The sequence below is a fragment of the Ursus americanus genome, chromosome 14 (genome assembly GCF_024610735.1).
Source record: "Ursus americanus isolate L20-20 chromosome 14, mUrsAme1.1.p, whole genome shotgun sequence".
NCBI classification, from domain to species: domain Eukaryota; kingdom Metazoa; phylum Chordata; class Mammalia; order Carnivora; family Ursidae; genus Ursus; species Ursus americanus.
In genome coordinates, this window is record NC_142140.1 from 20663151 (window position 1) to 20685160 (window position 22010).

General features: G+C 42.7%; 1 protein-coding gene and 1 long non-coding RNA gene across 9 annotated transcripts in view; one reads left to right on the top strand and one right to left on the bottom strand.

Annotated features, from left to right (window-relative positions):
* FOXP1 (forkhead box P1) overlaps positions 1-19574 on the top strand; it is a 563431-nt gene extending 543857 nt beyond the window's left edge. For 6 of the 8 annotated variants that reach the window (XM_045808086.2, XM_087866856.1, XM_087866855.1 and 3 more), the window contains 7 exons: positions 2009-2210; positions 2315-2394; positions 2999-3100; positions 6666-6787; positions 8489-8558; positions 12928-13094; positions 18419-19574. In XM_045808086.2, coding sequence (XP_045664042.1) covers positions 2009-2210; positions 2315-2394; positions 2999-3100; positions 6666-6787; positions 8489-8558; positions 12928-13094; positions 18419-18563 — 888 coding nt within the window. In that variant the 3' untranslated portion in view covers positions 18564-19574. The remainder of the gene's footprint in view (positions 1-2008; positions 2211-2314; positions 2395-2998; positions 3101-6665; positions 6788-8488; positions 8559-12927; positions 13095-18418) is intronic. The other 2 variants (XM_087866857.1, XM_045808081.2) reach the window with 1 other exon arrangement.
* Positions 9778-16914, bottom strand: LOC148108917 (uncharacterized). The gene is made up of 3 exons (XR_015726636.1): positions 16783-16914; positions 15509-15598; positions 9778-11447 (listed from the first exon to the last, which is right to left on the bottom strand). It is a non-coding gene; the product is annotated as an uncharacterized LOC148108917 (long non-coding RNA).
* Positions 19575-22010: the final 2436 nt, after the last annotated feature.

A 22010-nucleotide genomic window follows, 5' to 3' on the forward strand; every position in this document is an offset into this window, starting at 1 on the left:
TGTTGCTGTACTTGGTCGGTGATTAAGGCGCAAGGCGCAGAGGAGGTCAGCCCCAACCTTCCCCTGTGGCTTCTCGGTTCTGCTCCATCCCATGGCTGCTCCTCTGAACTGTAAGCACTTAGTCCGCAAATACATGTCATGAAGGCAGGTTTCCAGCACTAATAAAAAAGAAAGCAACTCACAGCATTGGCCCAGTTTGCTGGAGGGGTGGGGGAGGGAAGAGCCGTGTCCTCCCCGTAGCTTGCGCTTCTCAGGCGTGGGGGTTGGGGGAAGGGTCTGGCCTTAGCTGAGTCAGCATTTCACCAGGGGAATTGGAAAGCACAACTACAGGCTTGCTACCCAACATTCCCTTTCCAGCACCATATTTACATTTTTGCCATGAATATTTACCTAACGATATTTGATCTTTCTTTTCTTCAAATTCTTGGTTTTTATAGTGTTTGGTTTTTTTTAATGGAACTACCGTAAACATATGAGAGGCATTCTCATGGCCTTTTTCATTACTGGAGTGGGAGTAGGGTTGACTCTTCTCAACAAACTGGAACTTTTAACGTGTTCTTTATGATCCCAGAGGAATCTCATTTTTAATACCTCCCACAAATAATGCCTTGTCCGTAACGGTACTGCAGTAGTGAAATACTATTTTGTTAAATGATTTGAAATCCGGTTTGAGAAAATGTTACAAGTAAGCCTACTTTGCGAGGGTTTCTTGGATCTGGGGCTGGCTGTAAGTATCTGGGATCTCAGTTCTGTGCAATAATATGTCGAAAATGGCCGAGTTCTGTAGCGTAGCCAGACTTAGTATTTCTGGAAGAACCAACTCAGGGTAAGGGGGACAAGCCCATTATTTTTCATTAATAAGAGAAGCACTTCAAGGCGAAGGCTAATGGAAGGAAGGAAACGGTACTGCTTCCTTTGCCTTTGTGCGACTTCAAATAAGTAATACTCGTTTCCTCACTTGATGCTATACATTCCATTATATTACTGAGCATTTGAAACTCGAAGAAAAAAAATGTTTACAGTTCCCAGTGTTTCGTATGTCATTTTTTTAAAATAGATTCCAGTGTTCTATTTGACAGTGTTTAATGAAGACTACACATAAAGCTTCCGAAGATTAGTCTTTGCCGACTGATAGAGCTAAATGGTGTCTAACACGATCAGTGCCACGTTTTTGTTTTTTTTTAAGATTTATTTATTTGAGGGGTGGGGGGGAAGAGGCAGAGGGAGAGAGAGAGTCTCCAGCAGACTCTGCTCGATTCCACGATCCCGAGATCGTGACCTGAGCTGAAATCAAGAGCTGGACGGTCTAACCGACTGAGCCACTCAGGCGCCCCAGTGCCGCTCTTTTTAATAAGAGCCATAGGCCAAACGTCCCTGCCGCGGCTCGCATCGGTGAAGTTTCATCATGGAGTTAAGTAGCCTGTCCCAGTGCTGGCCAGTGTGGCAGCCACTGGCTACCTGGGGCTATTTAAAGGAAAGTTTAATTTTGATGAAAAGGTAAAACCATTCCGCACGGGCGCCAGCATGCTGCAGAAAGTGCTGTTGGAGAGCTCCGGTCTAGACCGATGTTTCCCAACTGGTGGCTTCTACCGACGACGTTGGTGTTCGCTGGTGCTGGGAGGCTCCCCCCCGCCCCGGGAGGTCTGCCAAGCACAGGAGGCTGCTCAAGGGGGTCGACGCCGTGACACAAGAAATGCTTTGACCCAGAACTTGTCAAACTTCCCTGGGCTAGGTCACCCCTTTCTGCACACACTCATTTTTCACCGTCTTTGGAAAACACCTGTGTCACCCACGGGTCAGGAGAACATGGCCAGAGAGATTTTTAAACTAACCACTACGTGAACTGTTTTTACATGGGCACACGCCTCACATTGCAGTCGATGGGAAGCATCGACTTAGAGAAGGAAAGCGAGCCGGGCGTCCCCTGTAGTGTCCCTGCTGGATTTCCGAGGCCTGCTTGCTCCCTGCTTTTCCGAAGCGCTTCTGAGAATTCTTCTTTTCCTCGCAGCTGAATCTGGTATCAAGTGTCACACTCTCCAAGTCTGCATCTGAGGCTTCTCCACAGAGCTTACCTCATACTCCGACGACCCCCACCGCCCCCATCACTCCCGTCACCCAAGGCCCCTCCGTCATCACCACCACCAGCATGCATACGGTGGGACCCATCCGCAGGCGGTACTCGGACAAATACAACGTGCCCATTTCTTCAGGTAGATACTCCATCTTCGCCTCCCGTAGAGCTGTACTATGCGATTCTTGTAGACCAGCCTCTTTTTAAAAAGTGATAATTAATAGGACAATGATTCTTATTTAGCAGATATTGCGCAGAACCAAGAATTTTATAAGAACGCAGAAGTTAGACCACCATTTACATATGCATCTTTAATTAGGCAGGTAAGTAAATAACGCAGTATGTGAAATTCTATCAAAAGGTATACGTGTACATGGATATATTATATTGATGAAGTAGATTTAAAACCGTTTAGTATGCAAGCATGCTAAAACCTTTTCTATAAGGTTTTTTAAAACTGCAATATATAACATAATTGCTTTTGATTAAGTATTACAATACGATGTGATTATTAGGAAATTCATTTCACACAACAGTGAAAATGAGCCTGTTTAAAGATGGCAAGTCAATTATCACAAGCTACAGTAATCTCTGATCCCTAGAATTAATCTGAGCTCTAAATAATTACTGAGCTTTAATCAGCTAGTGAAATGTTTTGCATTTCTCTTTGATTCTGCTTTATGAATGACTAATAAATTAATATTTCTGTACGGAAACAGAAATAAAAACTCAAAACAATTAGATAATTCCATTTTGAATTTTGCTATTGAACTGTTAAATGCAACCATTAATCTTAGATCATTTTGTGAACCCTTTCTTGGGCTTTAGCTCTGAATCATGGTTATTTTATATTTTCAAGAAACTGTATCATGACGATTCTGCTGATTTGGTCATAAATTATCTTCTTTGGTTACTTCTGCTTCATAGGCCATTCTCGAATCTCCAGAAAAGCAGCTAACACTAAATGAAATCTATAACTGGTTCACACGAATGTTTGCTTACTTTCGACGCAATGCTGCCACGTGGAAGGTGAGGTTTCTCGCGGGCCTGTCCAGGCTCGGGTCTGGCCCTTTATAAGAGTTTGTTGTTGATCGAATGCCGGTGTTGTAAGTTACACGTATATTGTTTTGATACACTCAAAGAGTCATTTATGGGAGTATTTTATTGAGAAAAGAGTACTGCTGGGATTAGAATGCTGGGATAGAAGACTCCCGTTAACATTGGCATCAGATTTTGGATGGACCAGCCAGTAAAGTCATTTCTGTCTGGTTGTAATATGTAGGGAAAAGGAACGGACGACTGTCACCTGATGTTTTCGGTCATTAGCCGCCACCAGTATTTGCTGAGATGCATGGCTAACATTTTTTTAACTGGGAGAAAATTTGACATAACCTTCATTGGTTGGATTTAAAAAAAAAAAAAAAAAGAATAAAAAAAGCTCCTTACCACAGTTAGTAAAGAAAGCTGTGTGGTCTCAGGACTAGCCCTGTATATGGGAATTATCCCAGGGGAGCACAATATATTATTAAGTTTTTGGTTTTAGTTTGGGGTTTTGTTTTGTTTTTTGGGTTTTTTTTTTTTGAGGGGGCGTGGTTTTAGTTTTTTTACATCACACTATCCATCAGAGATTCGTAGAAAATCTGGAAAAGGAGATTATCCAACTTCACTCTAACACCATTTGCTATAAAACAGATCAAATCCCTTAGCTCCACGTGGGATACCCTAACAAAGCTTGAGGGTCACGTGACATACCTCATTTCCAGTTCAGCAATGGGTTCATAGATTGCTCTAGTAGTTTTTCCACTGTATTAAATGAAGCCCTCACAAATGTTTGGGTTTTACTGCTTTTAAATTCTTGGTTTAAATATTCTTGCTGTAGAGGGCAGGTCTAATCTGACAGGTTTTTGTTTTCGTTTTTTGCTTTTTTACTACCTAGAATTCTTATAATCCCCAAATTCCACAACACGTAAAATGCAAATATCTTAGGATATGTTTACATGTCATTATTATAGATATGATAGGGATTTCTTATCGGATGCAAAGGAAATTTCCTTTGATACTTTTTAAATTTTTGGTAGAACAACAAAAACAGAAAACACATTGCCTCTTTTATGTTCTTGAGAAATTAGCATTTTAAAAGAAAATGAAGAAGACCATAGAATTAATTTATCAACCTCACACAGCCATGAATATCTGTTATGGCTCAAAGTATCCTTTTTTTATTTCCATGAAGACACTTGGGTGCTGAAGGGAACCCATGTTCTAAACCTTACCCGCTTTTCCTCAGCCTCCCTTAGGAGATGAAATGCAAAGTATCTTTAGCTATGAATGCTTTTCAAAATGTAGGAAGTATAAGCATGAAGCAGACATTTTCTTCAAATTGCCTTTTATAAATAGCAAATGATCAAATTTAAAAATAATTACTGGCTGTGAATATGATATTTAAGCTCAGATCTACAGCTTCAACTTTTTCATTTTTTGCAAACTGCAAGAAAAAGTGCCATCAATATAAACAATCCTAGATCAAGTACCAGATGACTCATAAATACGTATAATTTTCCTGACGTGTCCTTATTTGTATTGTAATCCTAAACAAAAGATGAAATGCCCAGTAAGTCATGGCTGAAAAGGGCTTACTCACGTTTCTGGGCAACTCTTGATTCCTGGATGCTTTTGCTTCGATGTACAGTCTTGGAAAACAAGACTTCAGTTTGACTTTCTATCTTTACTTACGTGGCTATGCGCTGCAGACAGATCTGTAGCGGTCCTTCTGGCAGCCGTGGCTTCTTTAGATCTGCAGTTCTAAATGTTTCGATGCTTATTCTAAAATATTAGTGATAAGGTTGAGGGGAAATGTTGATGTCTTTCCCCACTATGTCTTCCATACATATACATGATCTGTCTGGATTTTTTTTTTTTAATTTGGGTTTATTTATTTTAACCTCCTTAGTATTGTTCCAGGAAGTTAAGAGTAGACCCTTTGCATCCCTTACCATGCGCTGGTACAGCATAAAAAAAGAAAATGCTTATTCAGAGCGCAGACTACAACCTATACGTGAAGAAATTTGCCCTACCAAGAATGCATACAACATGACAGACATTTTCAGAGATTTTTCTTTTGTTTTTATGCAAACCCGTCCAAGCCGTTTGGAGCAGGGGTGTCCTTTCACGGTCACCTGGATGTTTTCAACCTACCCCAACGATGCTGACATTGCTCAAAGACTTGTTGAGAATGTATCTTGTTGATTCTCCTTGCGAGTAGTTGATAACTTAGCTATGTGCTAAAACGTGTCTCGTTATCTTCTAAATATTCCCTATCGAAAAAGAAAAATCAGCACTTTCTCATCTGACTCCTCAGAGTCACCAGTGGTGATTATCTCAAAGTGGCAACAGTGCTCAGTATCTCGAGAGCGGAAGTACTTGCAGGCAGCCCAGGGGGTGGAGTGCCGCACGTTTGAGCGATGGCAGCATCATCGGGGTGGAGTGGAGGATGGTGCAACGTGGCACGGGAGATGGGATGTATGCATCCTGTCTTCAGGCCACAGCGGTCACCCGCTTATGCCCTAGAAGAAGAAAGTTCTGAGTCAATGGCCTGGGTCGTTTTGTAATGTCCTCATGTCTACTTTGGAGTCCAGATCAGTACGTTCAACTAAGGAGGCTAAAGAAATGAAGCCATGTTTGTTCCCGGCCCCAGTACGGGTTGTGGATTTTTCTGAAAATCGAAGGAAAGAGATGTTAAAGCTTTTCACCTTTGAGTCGAGGTCCTCCTTTTCAGTGGGCTATGGATGTCAAGGGTCTCCATTTAAGGATGATCTTAGAAATGACATTTACCCATAAGCAAGAAACACGGGGGTGGGGGTTAGAAATATGTGTCTTTAGAACCATCAGCTGTAGGAGTATCATCTTTTTGCCATTGAGAGTTCTACTCATTTCTTTGGCATTTTTTGTTAATTAAGGTAATTGCCCGTAGTAAGGGCCAAGGTTTGTATCTATTCGGGAAGGTAAGACGTGGCTTGATGACAGCCTCTGATGTGCTGGGGATCACTTCACTCCCTCATCCTGTCAGCTGCAGGAGGTGATGCTCTCAATGGTAAAATCCAATTTAGATAAATCTGACAAAACCCGTAAAAGGTATCAAAGCCAAAACTTTTGAAAAAAGAACAAGAAGAAAATGTATTTAACAATATTATCATCTTGCATGATTTAAAATACCCTTTTTAATGAGAGATGAGTGGGTTTAAAGGGGATAGTTTTGTGCTCTACATGTTTGTTCTGAAGTCATATTAACAGTATTTTCAGATTTTTACTGTGAACCCTATTTGGGGCGTATCTGCGTATTCACGATGTCTTCTGGGTAGCTACTACCAGAGACTAGATGTAAATGCCAGAGTATAATTAATTGATCATTTTGGTTTTTCTATTTTTACATTTGGAAAAGGCATCCTTAACCTCAAGAAGGTCATCCACGGGGGTGGTTAGCTACAGCTCTTGGGGATGGTTTGACAAATGTGGACTGTGAGGCTGAATTTACTGCTGTTTTTGGAGTCTTTTCTTATAGAAAATGTAAATGTTCTCTCTTTTATACTTGCTGCAGAATGCAGTGCGTCATAATCTTAGTCTTCACAAGTGTTTTGTGCGAGTAGAAAACGTTAAAGGGGCAGTATGGACAGTGGATGAAGTAGAATTCCAAAAACGAAGGCCACAAAAGATCAGTGGGTACGTCCGCCATGTTTGAACTTCTTAGCCTAGCTTGGATTGTGCTAACAAGTGTCAAGTAGAGGCTTTTGGCTGCTAGACGGTGTTAGACCAACGAACCGGTTTCACGTTGTCTCAGTTAAGGGAAGCAAAAAAGCATTTCATCCCTCCTGTTTTGTATGCCCACCAGTCCCCTGCCCTGCTTGCCGGTCTTTGTTGCATCCCACGCTAGTAGCTTTTAGGTGGCAATGCATATTAACCCTCACAAACCATTTGCTTATGCTTATTGCATTTTATTTTCTTTTTCCTGTTCCCTGTATTGGATGTCTGTTCTGCCCCCCCAACCCCGTCTCCTTTTGTTGCCACTCCATCTCCTTTGCTGCTGCTCCTATCCCAGGGTGCCATTCGCACCAACCTCTCACTGCATAAGTGCTTTATCAGAGTAGAGGATGAGTTTGGGTCCTTTTGGACAGTTGATGATGAAGAGTTTAAACGTGGCCGCCATATTCAACGAGGCCGTCCTCGCAAATACTGCCCCGATGAAAACTTTGACGAGCTTGTCACACAGTAAGAGCCTTTACTTGCTTTTGTTTTGTTTTTTCTGCTGTTGCTTTGGCTTTGCATGGTTGACTCATCCCATGTAGTTCTGCATTTCACCAAGTAGCAGTGCCACGGCTTTCTGCAATGAAACTAAATTGTGTGATTCGTACATGTATTTCTCCTGTTTCTCTTTGGAACACCAGTGCCTGAGTAATGCTTTTTTGACGTCTTTAATGCACATGTTGCTTGTACTTTGATTCAGCAGCTTACGGGGACCCTTTAAGAGTAAATACCTTGGCTTGAAAGTAGTTCCTCCATGTTAAAAGGCAGCTTTTACGGAGAGTTAAAATGTGTATTTAACGGGGTATATTTCTTGGTATTTGCCCACTCGGTGAAAATAACATTAAGTGAATGAAAATGAATGGAGAGAGAGAGAAATCCGTAGCAGCACACGCACTTCCTTTAAAGGCGAGCGATCAATCTGGGTGGCTTCCTACTGGAAGCCTCTCCTTCTAGAGATTTTTTTCGAACGGTATCTTGTCTTCCTTGGCTGAGTTCATGGACACAGCATCTTACAACCTCCCAGATCTGGCTGTGCAAGAAAGATCTCCACCCAGCCTCCCCGCCTTACTTGGGAACAACCCTTCCCTGCCCCCCCTTCTCCCCATCTTCTTTTAGCACTAAATGTGCCTCAGAGGGGGACCTCCTTTAAGAGCCATCCTGCCTTCCCTCCTACGGTCATTCTGGAGTTACTCTCATGGAGACGATTCTCTAGCTAACTCCCAGGAAACCCTGCTGCCAGCTCCGACTGACTTCCCCTACCCCCCAGAGCTTCTGCCTTCCTGTTGGACTCATGGCAGCTACTCAAAATTTGCAGAGAGGTCAAGATTTTTGGGGGGGGGGGGGAGCATCAGTGGAGGAAGCGCCCAGGGCTGGTCTAACTGAAGCCCGAATTTTATACCCAGTTTTCCTGAAGAGCAAATTCCTACCCTGGGGTGTTCACACAGACCAGCCCCGTAAAGCCAGGGGCTGAGGAGAAAACCCAACTTTCCTTTGGTTTTGTTAATGGGGGAGATTTCTGATTTGGCAAGGGGATAGCAGCAAGCTTAAGATAAAACTTAGCTTTAGGAACTCGGGGGCTGATTGCATTTAACTTTGAGTTTTTATCTTTTTCTTATGCAGTAACCCTTCCCTTATTAAAAACATGCAGAGCAGCCACGCCTACTGCACACCCCTCAATGCAGCTTTACAGGTAAGATTAATGGTTGTCCCGAATCTGCAGCAGAGGCACATGTCTCCCCCACTCATTTCAAAATATATTAGCCTCGCTCTAATTAGATATTAAATTTTAATTCCGTTAAACTTTTTTCTTAAGTGCACAAAGCATCGTACTCCCTGGAGGCAAACACATCGGGCTGCTTCAGCATTAGCGGGATGCTTAGCATTTTGAATATTGTGGCAAAAAAATTAAAAGTTCACTTATTAATATTTATCAGCAGTATCATAATTTCCATCCTCTTATTTCAGAATTTCACTTGAGGCAAAAATACCACAAGTGTAATTACTCTAGCACAGCTATTAATGTGCTGGATGAGAGGCCAGTGTATCACATGACCTTCTATTGTTCACGGGTTTAAAGAGAAAGCAGAGCTTTTTAGTTCTTCTTCTAAAGTCTGTTTTAGCATCTTCAGTCCGTTGCAAGGGGGCGGGGGGAGTGGTGGAGGGAGAGATCCAGGTTTGGTTCACTTGGTAAAAGTAAACTGTTTTTGTTTAGAGAGGTGTTGAAGAACACTCTAGGTTTCCAGCAGATTGCTCAAGATTGCATAAGCGTACAGAATGTTTGTTTCCCACTGACAAACCAAGCACTCATTACATAACCAGCATTACCGGGGGATGAAGACACTGGTTTTGAGCAGGACTGAGTTTACCACTCAGATACGAGTTACCAAGGCCGCCGAGCCTTTTGTTTAGCCCATTTCTCAGTGGTCCAGTTTGAGTTTGGCCCTGCCTCGACTGTTCTAGAAGATGGGCCAAGGGAATCTCGCTGCCTTGAAAAAGGCATATTCTGTACGTATTTTATAATCCAAGGCCGTCGCAGACCTTCACGGCATGAGTTCTTGCTGGGGGCTCTACCGCCCGTACTTAGTGCAATGTCTTGTGCCCCTCCAAAGGGCCATAACACACAAACAGAGAGAAACTTTACAGAGAAACAAGAGCATCTTAAAAAGGCTCCTTGAGGGGTAAGGAAAGAGAGAGAATGAAAAATGGTTGAGATCCTTGACGTTATGGGCACAGAGTGGGTGAAGAGGCAGGAGATCGGGGCGGGCACGTGGTTCTCACTACTCATAGAACAAGCACTGATTGATTGAGCACCTGACCTGCACCGTCAGTTTCCCAGATCACTCAGCACAGCCTCTAGGCTCCCAACAGTAGATGATACACCTTCAACACAGTTTCCGCGCAGAGGCAAACGCACTGAACTTAGCTTTTCAGTGATTATATTTATTTATTTTTAGCCTGTACCAACTAACTTTAATGGGAGGAACTACTTTCTGAGTTTGTTAATTACTTGTAGTTTACACAGTAACTTTAGGAAAAGCAAATGAGAGCACGCGTAGATGCCGACTCTGTAAATACCATTCATTAGTAACTTATTTTCCCTGGAGTCTTGTGAAGTGTGAATTTAAAGGCTGCTCTATCTGGAAGAGTATTAAGATTACAAGCACATTTTACATTCATGAGGCGGAAAGGAAAGAAAAAAAGCAGTGAGCCTCTGGATTCTCTTCACTATGTGACTAATTTAAATTAGTATGCCTTATCATGACAGAACTGTTCATGTTTCTTCTCGAAAACATTTGGTTTTGGCATCCTCCCTCCCCCTTCTCATTTCCAGGGCTAGCCCAAAAAACGATCCTGTAGTTTTCCAAGAACACTTTAATGAGGTGAGGTGAATAAATTGATATAAATTCATGATGGGAGGAATGGATCTTTTTCCTCTCGTCGAGGAGTTGGGATCCACGGTCAGTAGACAGTCTCCTGTAACTTTCTGCTGTGCAAATTAAATCAGGACTGTACCAGCAGGCTTTCCTTCCCATTATTGCCCATTTCCATTTTTCAAGACAAGTAAAAATAATAGTGGAACAACATCTTAAAAAGATTACTAGAGCAACATAATGCATGATATACAATATATAAAATAGGACAGCAGAATCCACTACAGAAATAAAACATTGGACGTGAGACAGATTGCATTATGCTCTGAAAAAGTGAAGTAACTAAGGGTAACCGTAAAGCTTCTTATTTATAGACTGCCTTTCCCCCGAGGAGCTTAGCATGGTTCATGTTCCAGGAGCAGCGGTACTTATGGACTTCTACACTATTACTGAAGCACTTTTTTTTGTTTTTTGGGGGCTTTTTTGTTGTTTTCGGCAAAGGTGCCAGTTTGATAGGAAACCACGTACTGTCTACAGGACCATTTATGTAATTAAGTCCATTATAAAAACCGTACCCCACCTGCTCCTCTGTAGACATCAAGTACAAAAAAGAACCACTTTGTTAATGTTTCCAGCCTTGGGTGGTTGCTTTGATTAACTCAACAAAGAAGGTGCAAGAGGCGCTAAGGCCGATCAGGCACCATCCTCCCACTGGGTCGTTTTCTTAAAGGGACAAGGCTGGTTTTCTTCATTTATATCCTTTCTGGTCTCACCACCGGGGGATCAATAGAAGTGCTCTCTTTTGGATGCCTTTCACCACTGTGGCTGTTGGGCCTCAGCCCACGTTTAACGACCTTCACCTAGAACACTTCGAGAGCCAAGAAGAACACATCATCTTAAGAAGGTTGCTCTGTCCGTGAGGGTGAACATCTTATGCCAAAGAACACCTTCTTACAAACATTTCAGTTTTGTCCTTACCTCTCCATTTTTTAACTGGAGAAGCTGCTAAAAAAAAAAAATACGCTGTAGAGATGGCCCCACTTGGGCCCTGTTCTGTGTCATGGTGAAATGTGAGCGTGAGAGCAGAACTTCCATGACTGGGAGAGGCATGACCACTGAGTTGTCACAAATGAAGGCCGTTAAGATGCTTGTCCAGCGGCAGTTTGCAAAAAAATAAAATAATCTGGCAACGGTTCTTGCTTTTTGCTCTGCCAAAAAAAGAAAAAAATGCTTTATTGCAATTATAAGAGATCTGTTGAAAAAAGTACTTGATGCAAATTATTTAACAAACTGTAGGAGAGCGAAGGAATGTTCAGATTTGCTGTTCTTCAAAATGAGTTCACCACATTTGGAAATAAAAACAGGCTTTCTTTCCCCCCACTTTTTAAAAGCAAGCAGTTATGTAAATCCAGAAGTGGAGGGACGGGAAAGCCGTGGGCTTGCACAGAGCCTGGCTTTGAAATCGTCCATTGGCCAATGCCGTGTTAAGTGAAGACCCGTCACGGGGGCTTGTAGCTAAGAAGGCATTCCTGGCTTTGGAGTTTGTACAGTGAGCGACGCTGCAATTGTCATAATAGGCACATTCCCTGCAGCCCAGCTTTGCACCCGTTCTGTCTTCATTTTTGGCTCTTTCTTTCTCTCTAGAGCCAGGATTTCTAGAATCCTTTGGACTCTTGTATGACTGGCCGATTGAAGTCACCATGCCAGATTGTACTTCCTCTCATTAGGATGGAAAACCAAGCCTACTGTACTCTGCAGGAGGACAGTTTTGATAAATCTTGGTCTAATTACACTGCCAGTTTTTGAACGTCTGTCCTCTTTAATAAAATGAAAAGTTACTGGGTCATAATCACTACCCAAACGAAACAATATGGATACTTTAGTCCAGGGTTGTATTTAATTACTGTCTGCATTTGAGACTGGGTGGTCATTTTATTCAAACACAGGAGGATGGGAAGTTAACAGGATTCCCCCCTCCCCCCCCCCAGACTTCAGGATTTCCTGTTTTCTCCGTTTCCACACTTTGGGGCTGACACTCATGTAAAGTGACAGATATTTTTTTCCTTCAGTCCTAAAATTCCAGGTTGACCGGTCTGAGTCTGAAGGATTGAGATAACTGGGGGGTAACGCCACACAAACTAAACAGATTCAAAAATCATCAAAACCGAAATGATGGCGGGAGATAAAAATGGGCCCCAATTCTATAATCTCTTCCTTTTCTATAGGATCTAAGAGGTAAATGTTTATGGAAGTTCTCATAAGTTTGAGCTGTGAGGCCAGAATAATTGGATCAGATCTTTAATATCCAATACTGGCATCATCAAAGTGGATAAAGAAATGAAAATTCCATTATATTTCCCTGTGATCTGGAAATATTCAGTTCCTCTTGAAAGAAGGCATCCGACGGAAAGCTCATTTTAGATAGTCCTGTCTAAACCACGTGACTCTTCCCAGCAGGGCTAAATTGAGTCCTCCCTCCCCACCAGCGCTTTGGTCCCAGCTAGCTCTTGGTAACCAAGCATGGGACATGTGTCACAAGTCTGCCTTTTAAAGCAAAATCCTCCTCCCACTATGAGAAACTTGTATCTATGAACCTCAACGGAAGATCATTGACTACAGCCGTAATTAACAGCTTCCCTGTCTCTGCTTACTCTGTGTCCTCACGTGTTTTCTCTTGGTTGCTAACAGGCTTCGATGGCTGAGAATAGTATACCTCTATACACTACCGCTTCCATGGGAAATCCCACTCTGGGCAACCTAGCCAGCGCAATACGGGAAGAGCTGAACGGGGCAATGGAACATACCAACAGCAACGAGAGTGACAGCAGTCCGGGCAGATCCCCTATGCAAGCCGTGTGAGTACCGTCCACCCAGAAGGTCTCTGCGCTCAGGTCCCCATCTCCCACTTCGATGTGCACACAAGCCCTTCTCTAGCTGCTTTTGATACCTTTTCTGTAATTTCTGCTTTCCTAGAACCTTGGTAAAAGTTTGCGCTTCTGGAAATGTTTAGCTCGGTTAGCGCAGAAAAGGACCATTTACTAACTTTCCCATAAAAGCAATCAGCTTCATGCAGCCCTACAAGTGCACACGGCAATAAAACGGGTGACTCATTTGCTTTTTTTCCCTCTGCTTGGCATCTCAGGCCATTATTTAAGCCGCATTACCTTTTCCTGCTAAAATCGGTATGCGTCTCTGTCAGTTTGTTCAACTTGCGGGCGCGCCAAACCGAGCAGGGGGAGAAAGAATGCTTGTTTACTTGGTTGCGTGATGGGCTGAACCGCAAACACAAGGCTGGAGCGTTATGACCAAGCATTAATGATGGCACAAATGAAAGGCGGCATGATTTATACATTGCTCTTAAAATATCAAAAGGAAAATTAATAGGAGCATTATAGCAGCAGACGGCAGTGTAATGAGCACCATATAACTGAATGAAGTGATGGGCGATGGTGTCCCTGCTGAATGTGAATGGCACTAGGACCGGGCGGACCACACCCCCCTCCACCATGGGGGGGCGACGGCGGCGGAAGAGCCCTGACGGGGGCAGCTCCCTCTCTGCCAGGGAAAGTTTAAAAAAGAAAAGCAGCCACGTTTTTCCAAGTGATTGTATTTGTGGGGGATTTTCAAGAGGGACAGTGTCTCCCTATGAGCAAATGTCTCTCCACTGTTTCCCACTTTAAAGGAAGACACCAATCCAGGCCATTTTGTGTACACACGCCTCCCGAATTACCTGACCAACATCTTAAGATAATTTGAGTGATGCGAATGGAAAATGTGACCTGTAGCCACGAGGACCAGAAAGAATTGGCATCAAAGAATACGGAAAAGAAAAATGCTGTCAGCCAGGGAAGGGGTGGGTTTGAGGGAATCTGAAATTGGATTATTTAGCATTTGAATTTCATGCCCAATGTGTTTTGAAAAGGATCTTAAAAGATGGAAATAATCGTTTTTAATTTATGTGAACAGTCTCTTAGCATTTCCTACACACCATTTTAAGAGAGCGTGTTTATCCTTGACACTGGTGCTGCTGTGTGTCGTCTTTCCTAAAGCAGGCTGGTGTTTCTGACTTGACTGTAGTCACACTCGTGTTCATTTTTAAATCATTGTCACGACAGGAGTGTTTACTCAGATATTAAGGAGGTTCAGAGCAAATATAAATTGGTATATAAGCTACTTCAAGAAATGCTCGTTACAGCAAGTATTTCTGAAGTTATGGAATGGAAGAGAGACTATTTCGCATCAACCATACAAACTCCAAGGGTTAGCTAATGTATATTCCTACTATTTGGTGCAAAGCATTACTGAAAAGAGAAAGATATCTGGATAAAAACCTCAGGCAACAGTTAAGAAAGACGCTAATTTTGCCGTACGAGATAAAGCCACTGCAAAGTTAATTTGTTTAGCAACTTTGAATTAATCCCAGTATTACCAGAAACCACATTTCACAAGCAGTCAGCATAATTTTTAATGAAAAGAAGGTTTCGGTCGGGTTTTGTCTGGGTTTGTTTTGGTTTTGTTCAGGAAACCCTACGTAAAGATGTCAAAATGCACGCTGTTGTTCAGATCTCCCCGCTTTAACTGTTTGCTAAATATAATTACATGTCAACAGCATGGTCCCTGTGCCTGCTCTCAGTGTCACAGACTGTTACTCTTTTTGACCCTGTATTTCCATTAAGTGAATGCTGTAATGACATAGTTTTCCTTCTTGTGCAACATGCATTACCCTGCTATGATGCAAATTGTTTCTTAACTGTTCTAGTCTATTGGAATAAATCCAGCCGTAAACTTTACGGCACGGCTTTAAGGGCCTTGTTAGAACGGCAGCCCAGCTACTGTCCAGCGTCGAAGCAGAGCTCCTCCTTCCGACCCTTTCTGCGCCGCTCCGGCACTACCACATTGTGTTTTTCTTCGGAAACACGAGAAAGTAGCCACATAATTATGGCTTTGGGGCATTAGACTTTTATCCTGATAGGAGCTCACGGAGCTACAAAGCGAAATACTCCATGCTGTGCACACACCCTCCCAACACAATGCCTCTAAACACCAGTCAGCATTAAAAACTCTCGTGTTCCCAGAGTGGCTAGACAAAGGAATTACTCAGATGTAAGGAGGGAAATATGTGGTTTTGCACAGTTATTCATGGAAGTAGGAGTTGGGGGGAAAGGTGGGGCAGGGGGCGATGTGCGAGATGGTGCCTCGTGCAGTTCCGATTTCTAGGAGACACATGAATGTATGTGAAGCATCATATCTTAAATAGTTTGCATCTCACCTGAAAGGTGTCTTGCTTGGAAATCCATTCTGTTTTATTCTCTGAAGCGCTGCAGGCCTGTGTGACTGCATTTGCCACACTCAGGGGGATCTGCTGGTATCAAGAAATGTTGTGAAGCTGGATTTCATTTCTCTGGAGTTTTAAGAAGCCTTAATGTCTAACTCGGTTGTGTTGTCAGGTTGTCACACGGATCTCGTCGGTTAGCATTTGTTGGGGACCCGCTCTGCATTAGGCGCTGGGGTGAGCCAGCATGCGTGATAGGGTCCTAACCTGTGTCTTGGGGATGGCAAATAATCTTACTCAAGCTTAGCTGCAACTTTCCAGGGAAAACAAAATCTTCTCTAACGTGAACATTGTATCTGGTTTGGTTTTGTTTGTGCCTAGCAAAACAGTTGTCAGAGTGGAGCACTATAAAGCAAGAACTTCATTAAGAATGTTCCATTTCTTCTCCGTCCTCCCACCCCCTTCTGCCCATATAGCCTTGTATCAGGTCATCAAATTCAGGTTTATAAACTTATTGTTTAAAGAAGTGAAAGGAGGAAAATGTTGATAAGGGAAACCACATTTGAACTTCAATACAGGGCTAAGTAACACATAGATACATTTCTAGCCAAATGTGATCAGCAGAGAAGGGGGGGGAGTAATTTATGAAGGAGCACTGCTCAGTAGTGAAAATACGAAATCCAAACAGGAAGAAATGGTCACCGCTGTCTCCAATCCAAGAACAATTTAAGGTAACCGGAGCTTACCATATACCTGCTAAGCAACAAAATGTTTTTTAAAAAGTAATGCTTGGGGCTGATGAAGTTCAGTCTACATTGATATCACCCGTTTGGAAATTAATACTGTAATAAATCTTAGGAACCATAAAGATATTTTTGGCCTTTGCTCCCAGAATTCATTCTTAGAAATTTATCCTGAGGAGGTAAATCAACAGAAATAGGAAGATTAATGGATAAAAGTGGTCGCTGTATTATTCAAAGAGCAGAAGGGAGAAAAAAAAAAAAAAGACAATCGTAAAATGCCCAGTATTAAGGAACTGATGCGTCCACACAAGGCATCATCTCATATACCCATAAAAATTACAACGGAAAAGGCTGACAAAGTAATCGCACCTGTTAGGTATATGATATGTAAAAATAGGATGCCACACAGGAGAGGATAGGCAAAAACAAAAAAGCTACCTTAATTTTGGTTTATGGGTGATTTTTTTTTTTTTAAGGCATAATCATTAGTACACTTAATTCTTCCCAAAAGAATATAGGGAATCCTACCAGGGCTGGCTTCAGAGGCATGGTTAGAAGTGGCAACGCGCTGCCATTTCCATATTGAAACTCTGGCTCATTTTTGAACCGTATCTTCACTCTTCACGGAGCTCTGCAAATTACATAGCCAGTCCTGGGTCCTCCTGTAGAAACACAGAGAAGTCGGGCCATGAAAAAAACGAAAAAGGTTGGAGCACAACCCATAAAATGCACGGGACTCCAACTTGGAGACACATTGCGCTTTGCAGTTTGTTTTTAGGAAGATGGGCACCATTTTTTAAAAGCTATTTATCCTGACATCTCCCTACCCCCAGACACTCTCTAGGCTGTGCTAATTTTAGAGTCAATTGGTTTTCTGAAGGTTCACATCGTCAAGGGCAGTCCAAAGCACTCCTGTTTGTTTTTAAATGGTTCAAGTGGCCTTTGGGGTTTGCATACATCAATTATTTAGGAAATCAGCCATCCCCAGTACCACCTCTTATTACTAATACTGGATAATGTCAATTAAAAAATCCTCCCTTCTGCAGCCCGTCCCAGCGATGGGACCATTTTAACTTGAATGGTTCTTTTACATATCAAAAGGCTTGCAACAGAAAGTAATTTGTATTTGCAAAGGATCGGTTGTAAATATGATTTACGAACAACATTTCTCAATTGTTATCGGAGTGGTTTCCGTGATCCCCCGCAGTCCCCTCGGGGGCACCGTGTGCTGGGCCGTAATGAGAAAGTTGGCAGATCCCGTCACCGGCTGCGGCGTCCTGGTGGCCGCTACCAGCCAGCCCTCTTGTTTTGCCTTGTTTACAGCTGACAGCGTTATTATTCTGATTGGGGCTCTGCTTTCTTATCATATTGTTGTGTTGGGCGAGCCTTTTCCTCTCCGTTTGTGTTTCCTGGCAGGGCTTTTCTTGCCTTATTGACAGTTTGTGAAAATATGCATTAATTTGGAGTTTCAAGCATGTATCATGGTGTCTCTTTGCTGTGTTTGCTTGAAGTTGATTAATGATAGAACCTCGCTTGGGGTCGGTCTCTGGAGAGTTCTTTCACAGGTTCTGCATGTTAACTAGCAAAGCAGAACACACAGCAAGCCACGATTAGCCCAGCCTCCCGCGCTCAGTGGTCCCCACAAACCACCATTGTGTTACAGATTATTTCACGTAATGATTGGAAGACTCGGATTCTTCTCCCCAGGATGCCACTCCGGGGCCTGTTATCTGTGGCCCTCCTGGGACCAGCGGCCTTGCCTGGGAGCTTGCTAGGGATGCAGGGTCTCAGGCCCCACCGCAGACCTGCTGAGTCACACGTGGCACTTTAACAAGAGCCCAGGGTGACTTACACAGGACGGTGGGAGACATACTCGTGGGGAAGACAGGCTGCTTCGGGCCAGAGCTCACTCTAGAGCAGCGCTGCCCAAAGGAACCTTCTGCCATGACGGAAATTTGTCCTCTCTGTGCTGCCCCAGTGGAACTAAGAACCTCCATTTTAAATTGCATGAAGTTTTCATTGGTTTTAATTTAAGGAGCTACACGTGGCTAGAGCCTGTGCTGGTGGACCCTACAGTCCCAGCGTGTGGCTGCTGTTGCCCAAAGCCCCCAACGTGCCGTGGTTGGGAGGGGCCCTCGAGTGAACCTGTTTTCATTTCTTCCAGGCATCCTGTGCACGTCAAAGAAGAACCCCTCGATCCAGAGGAAGCTGAAGGGCCTCTGTCCTTAGTGACAACAGCCAACCACAGTCCAGATTTTGACCACGACAGAGATTACGAAGACGAACCAGTAAACGAGGACATGGAGTGAACGTCTCTGGGCGGGGGCCAAACCCAAGAACGAAGATTGGGAAAAAAAAACAAACAAACAAACACACACAAAAAAAAACAAAAAACAAAACAAAACAAAAAAACAAAACACGTCAAAAGTTAGCAGTGAAATTGTTCTCCATTTGTTGTACAGTCTGGAGGATTTTCACTACATTTTGACAACTCTGAAACGTGTTAACTCTTAGTGCCATCAAGAATCCCATTTGGGAGTATTTTTGATTTTTCTACTTTTTGTTGAAAAAAGGAATTTGTACTCTGTGCATTGGATGGACTTGTTTGGTACTTGGGATTTTCCTCTCTTAACAGTCAACATCAGTGTTGTACATTTGCTAAACAACTGATTCACTTTTAGCAGCAGACTTTGAACTGCAGTCCTGCCAGCGTGGGACACTGAGGACACCCAACTGAGCATGCGCACCGAAGCTGCAGACCAAGCCTCTGCCCGGAATTTAAGGATTCCAACCGACGACCGATTCGCACAGTACTGCATGTTGATTCTCACTGCCTTTACTTTTTTTTTTTTTTTTTTTGGTTCGTTTTTGTTTTCGTTTTGCTTCCAGTTGGGATGGGGAAGGCCTTTGTGTGTGTATTGGGGGGGAGGGGGTTAAAAAGTAATTATCCCAAACTTTTTAATGTATTGCTTTTTTTTTTTTTTTTTCTTGCTTCTACTATACCATTTTTAAGTTCTGACCTCAGGCCTCCATTTGGGCCCACGGCCTCCCGGAGGCTTCAAGTTTTCTGTACCTTGTGATGAATGTTAATAGGTGTTTTTATTATACAAAAGCTGAATGTCATTTCTCGTTCGTAGTTTTCTGTCACTCATTCCAGTTTCCTTCAGACATCACCACGTTTTCTCCAAAGTCAGAAAACATTCCATTTGGTCTTTTTTCAAAAAAAGGTCCCAAATGCTGCACTCTACACATGAAGGTCCTCTCACACAGACGTGAAGTCCTGCCAGAAAGAGAATGAATGACAGAAAAAAAAAAAAGAATAGAGACACCCTAGGAACAATGCAGATTCATTCCACGAAGCAGTATTGGAGGTGGGAAGGGGGTTGTTTCCGATTTGGTTTCAGTTTTTGGGTTTTGGTGTTTTCTTTTTTGCAGCTACCATCGTGGTTAACAAAGGCCACAGCATTTCCCCAGCACAAGGAAACCTAGGCAGCACTTCCCCCCCCCCCCCCGCCGCCCCCCCACCCCCCTGCAAGAGCTCCTACTAGACCGACAGTGTGGCTGTGGAAGGCTCTCCCTCGGGTGACCAAGTTGCCATGGGCCACAGGCTCGCTGAGGCTAAAACCAGCATGGGTTGCTTTGTTTGCAAAATGGCCAAAAAAGCTGGCTTCCCTGAGCAACTCTGCGGAAAGTGGTGGCGGCGCTGAATTTAAACATCAGCCCAGACCTGCTTGGTGGCATTAATCTGTTTGAATGCAAATTAGATTTCAGATTGAATTTGTTATGGAAGTTAATGAGGACTGAGTTCAGCAAATGCTAAAGTGTTCATTTCAAACGCGCGAATTCGGTACTGCAGTTTGTTATGCAATATTATCACACCAAGCCAGTATCCAAAACTAACACGAGAAGACATCGAGGAGACAGGGGTGCATGGTGCCCCTGGGCGTTTGGAGAAACATCCATGGCACGCAGAGCATGACAGTCACCGGTCAGTACAACCTCAGTCCTTAGAACCCCTCAACGCCTCCACTCTGCACCCACTTTCCTGTCACTCACTCATTTATCTAGGACCGTAGCTTTCGTTTTGTTTTAGCTGGAGAGCCTTTCGGAGCTTAATTTATATTCTTTGTATCTTTTTTTTTTTCTAAAATTACCAAAGATATTACACAAAGGTAAATTATGTTCTCTGTTTTATGCTTTATCTGATGAAGCCAAATATCCTCTTATTGTTGATCAAAGGAGGCGAAAGAATTTAGAGGCAATTGATGAGCTCTAGGCTATTGCTAACCTGAGAAAGAGAACTGCTCCTTCGTCATAGAGTAAATTTAGAAGACCAAGTAGGTAATGGAACCAAAGTTGTTACTTTTGGGTTTTTTTGTTTTTGTTTTTTTGTTTTTTTCTCGTTCTGTACCTCAACAGAGACCAAAACTCATAAAGAGAGGTTACGGGGCTGCTGAAGGTGTTACAGGAGCAAGGGAAAGAAGGGAGTCCCGTCTCAAAAACATGAATGGACGCCACTGCAAATTAGGGAGTAACCAGTAAAGGAGACAGTCAAGATAAAACGGAAAGAAAACAGAAAAGCTTCTACAATGCAACTCAATCATGTAGTACCATTTCTAGAATACGTTTTTTTGTTTTCCAGAAAGATTGTATGCCACTTTGGTTTTAAGGACCATGCTAGGATCACTGCATCAATTTTGCTCTGTCTGGGCATTGATCTTCCAGGTTTTTTGTTTTAATGTTTTCCTTTTTCCTTCCTTTTTTTCTAATTAGGCTTTGGTCAGCATTTTTCATTAAAAAAAAAAAAAAAAAGTAACACTCCTGTCCACTCATAAGCTTGGTACAAAAACTTCTTTGCCAGTTTCTTTTGAAGCTTCACTCTGCTTTCTGTATAAAGGGCAGTCTGTGGTCACTCGAGACTTTTTTTTTTTTTTTTAACTTTTCCAGGCAGCTTCATGATGTGCAGGCAGTAGCCAGACAGGGTCATGGGAAGGGGGCCCTGTGCTTCTAAACTGAGTGGTTGCTGGTTAGTTTGGTATTCAAAAGAGGATAAAAATCTGGTAGATTAGTTCATTCTCAGCATGTGTAGCTAGACATGAGTAAAGATAACAGCATGAGAAACTGTTAGTACGCATACCTCAGTTCAAACCTTTAGGGAATGATGAAAATTAAAAAAAAAATACATTTCACTCAGTTGCACTTAGTCGTATGTCTTGCATGCTTAGTCTAAAGACTGTAGCAAAAAGAAAAAAAAAATTAGATTTTACATATCTTTGCAGGTATCACAGCCCTGCAGAAGAACCAACTGAAAAAAAAAATTCTCAGGCTTTACAGCAAGCAAACTTCACTATGATTTTTACAATTCTGATTCTGTATCCCTTGGGGGGGTGTTCCAGTCGCTTCTTTAGGATGGGGTTTATTATGTTGTACATATATTCCGACGTGTCTGTGTGAATCTTTGTCTTTTTTGGGGGAGGGCGGAGGGCGGTTCTTTTTTTAGATATTGTTCCTAAAAAAGGAATAAATGCATACACCTGTTTGTCAAAACACCTTTGCTTTTTGTGCAACTGCTTTATATTAACGATACTAAAAAGGAAAAAATAGCTTTGGAAAAAACTACTGTATGTAATGGGATTGCAGGATATGCTGCACATGTATTTTATTTAGTTATATCCTTGCTTTAAGATTATTGGATGACATTTCCTGACATGTGGGAGGAATTCCCTGACCTTTTTATTTCCCCCCCCTTTGGCTTT